The sequence below is a fragment of the Cyprinodon variegatus genome, unplaced genomic scaffold (genome assembly GCF_000732505.1).
Source record: "Cyprinodon variegatus isolate N-32 unplaced genomic scaffold, C_variegatus-1.0 Scaffold65, whole genome shotgun sequence".
NCBI classification, from domain to species: domain Eukaryota; kingdom Metazoa; phylum Chordata; class Actinopteri; order Cyprinodontiformes; family Cyprinodontidae; genus Cyprinodon; species Cyprinodon variegatus.
In genome coordinates, this window is record NW_015150518.1 from 644481 (window position 1) to 647834 (window position 3354).

Genomic DNA, 3354 nt, shown 5'->3' on the forward strand with positions numbered 1-3354 from the left:
CAGAAATCTATCATCTGTGTGAGCTGCAGGTCTCGAAATGAAAACCTTAATATTAAACCTAGTTGTGTAATGACATGAAATAAACTGACACACCATACAACACAAATAACCCATCCTGTGTTCCTGGTGGTGATGATAGCACTATGTCTTAGAGGATAGCACACAGCAATGTATCTCTCTAAACACATGATCACCAGCGTGATGATAGAAACACTAATAGTGAGAAAGTTGAGAAGGGTTAAACCGACACACACAGAATAAGACATTGTAACTCTGGCAGTGGAAAGCAAAAACATCGACTGACTCTGTGCCAGCTGAGTTGTGTCTGCAAACAGAAGGTTAAAAAGAAGAATGTATCGAGAGGTCTCTACAAACACCGCTTTACTCCTTAAAGTGTATAACATTGTCAGATTGATGAAAAGAAACACACAGCATGGTAATGTTGTCAATGTGGAAAATAACACCAGTGCAAGAATGCCATGACGCTGCATATCTAAGGTGGTGTTAAGCTGAGTTTGATTTAAAATAGTCATAACAAAAGTCATACAAAGATTAAAGAGATTTCAATTTTAAGTACAACAGATAGTTAGAAAGAAAGTATCTGTAGGCTACCTATTGAAGCAGTTCGTACTAAGAATGCAGTTAGTTCCTGACTTCATATCTTTAAAACAATAAACCCCCTTTGCACACCATTATGACCAGAATTAATGTGCGTGATTTACCATTCGCTCTCCTTAAATTTGCTGCACCTTTTACATTTCCCTCCCTCATTCTCCAATTGGAAACTGGTACCCAGATAATGAGAGATATGCGGGGGCTTGAGAGCTGGGTGTGGTCTCAGCTGTGATAGAGCAGAGCTATCACAATGACGAAAGGTTTGTGACGGAGCAATGAGAATGGTAGAGGATTTCTCTGCACCAGAGACAGAGGTAATGTAAGAAGAAAAGAAAAGTTTTGCTCAGCAGACCAGCAGCCCTGAGCCACTCTGGTGTAAGCTGCTGGTTTAGAGGTTCTGTGGGTTTTTTCCTACAGCTTACATACTGTGGATTTCATGGGGACTGTCAGAATCAAACACTGCAATGGCACAAGGGCACCCAAGGCTGGAGCTCAATGATCGACTCTATATGCCAATGCCATATGCCAGCAAGACTGCTGGCATATGGCATTGAATGTGAAGAAAAAACAGTATTTCCTCACTACTCTGTCCTCCTTGACACATTTTTAATAACCTTCAAAATTACTTTAACAGAGTTGTCCTCCCCCAAAAAAGGTTCAATTTTAGATAACTATCACATAATGCAGTTCCATCCATCCATCCATCCATCATCCATCCATCCATCCATCCATCCATCCATCCATCCATCCATCCATACATACATACATACATACATACATACATACATACATACATAATACCAAACATAGTCTCCTGCATCTCCTTCAGGTGGGACGTGCCCGGAACACCTTACCAGAGAGATGTCCAGGAGACTTTAGTGCTGAATTTTGCTTTAATATGCATATGGAGTATAAAAACAGAGATGTTTAACCCCAAAATATTGCTCATGTTTAGGCCAGTACATCAGCATGCTCAGAAGGCAGAGACCTCAGTTGAAAGCTAAGAATGTAAAATAGCAGAACGATTAATAGAGGAGATGTGCCACGAAGGCTTACTGAAAGGGCAGTGCCACAAAGGCTTACCAAAAGAAGGTTGTTGCTGTGAAGGCTTACAAAAAAAGAGAGCCATTGCCACCAAGGGTTACCATGTTAGGAATCCAGTTTGTGTGGGTTGTTGCTCTTGGGTAAACCTCATAGAGCAGACATTTTGAATTGATGAGGGGAGTAGGCCATGAATCTGCGAACCAACTATTTTGAAAGAAATGGGAGGAAGGTAATGGAATTAGCTAGATCAATGAAAGAGCAACCCTGGGGATGATGCGCATGGCAAAATTGAGGTGAATTAGCAAGGAGAGCAACTAATGCTTGGAAATGACGATGTCATGATGACTGTGGTAATAACTGCAGTGATAGGCTGTGCAATAGGCTTGTCATAATGCACTGACGTGATGAGCTGAGCACTCTGTGCCCGCCTGTCATAAAACGGGACAGATGGACCTAGTATTCAAGGTGAGACAGTCTGTAAGAAAGTCCAAAATGCTTATTAATATAAAAACATAAACAAACTGAAACTAAAGTGGAGTTGCTAGGATCTGTGACTCTCGGGTGCTGCAGGAGGGGGGCGGGGCAGCGATCAATCGCATACACTCTGTTGGGAGAAACACAGGTAAGTGACCACGATCATCTGACAGAAGATGCTGATCTCATTGAGTCACTTACCTAGTTCAACTGTCCAGTCCATCTCCCTGGAAAGGGGTTCAATCCAGCCGCTGGACTGAAGGCATGCGTCACTGAGAGTGTTCTTGGTGCTGCAGCTTCAGAGGATTTGCAGGAAGCTGATCCTGGACAGGGATGCAGAAACAGGCAGGAACATACAGAACAGGCAGGATCCAGGCTTCCAGGAATCCTAGAGCACCCAGGCAGGTTCAGGTTCCAAACAGAGTCCAGCAGTGTGACCAGGTGGACAGGGACAGGAGCAGACAGGATCAGGTGCAGACGGGCAGGCCCAGTGGAAGAGGGTAGCTGAGACAGGACGTGGAACCAGAACTTGAGTGCGACCTTTAAACTGGTGTCCACCTTGGAGCCAGGCTTACTGGGATAAAAACTGATCCTCCCCACGTAAAGAGCCAAAAACTCAGAGGGTTCAGCAGGGGAGGAACAGTGGACGAGCAGAAGACAAGACAGACACAAAAACCCTTTTTCCTCTGGCTGCCAGGATCCAGAACAAGAACCGTGGAGTTAACTGAACAAACTCAACAGAACAGACTAACAGAAAAGAACAACTAATGATCTGGCCATGATAGCTTTACCTGAGTCCCAGGGAAACTGGCAGGTGGATGAGATGAATGATAATTAGGAGCTGGAAAGAGTTAAGCAGGTGAAAGGTATGAGTAATTCAGGCCAGTTATCACAGCAGATCCTGACACCGCCACTATGAGATGGGATGAGCTCCATGCAATGATGAGCTTAGAACACACTGCATGTGCAGCAATGAGCTAAGATAAACATGCACAAGCCACGATGAGCTGAGGACGTGAGATGGGGATGCGATGAGCAAAGACTAGATGAGTAAGCCACTGAAGGCATCATAAAGAGCCCGCCACGATGGATGGAGGGCAACATAAAAGACCATAATAACCAAATGTCAAGACATGCAAGCCATGATGGTTAAGCGTGATGTTTCAGTTGAGATGTGCATGTCATGATTTGGTAAGGTGTTCGATGTAAAGCACCTTTCAT

General features: G+C 44.1%; 1 protein-coding gene across 1 annotated transcript; it reads right to left on the minus strand.

The window, feature by feature from the left end:
- Positions 1-5: 5 nt before the first annotated feature.
- Positions 6-532, minus strand: LOC107082899 (olfactory receptor 4K5-like; the record flags this gene model as incomplete). Its single annotated transcript, XM_015371797.1, has 1 exon — positions 6-532. A coding segment is annotated over exon 1 (486 nt), but the record flags the coding sequence as incomplete, so codon positions are not given.
- Between the last annotated feature and the right edge of the window lie 2822 nt (positions 533-3354).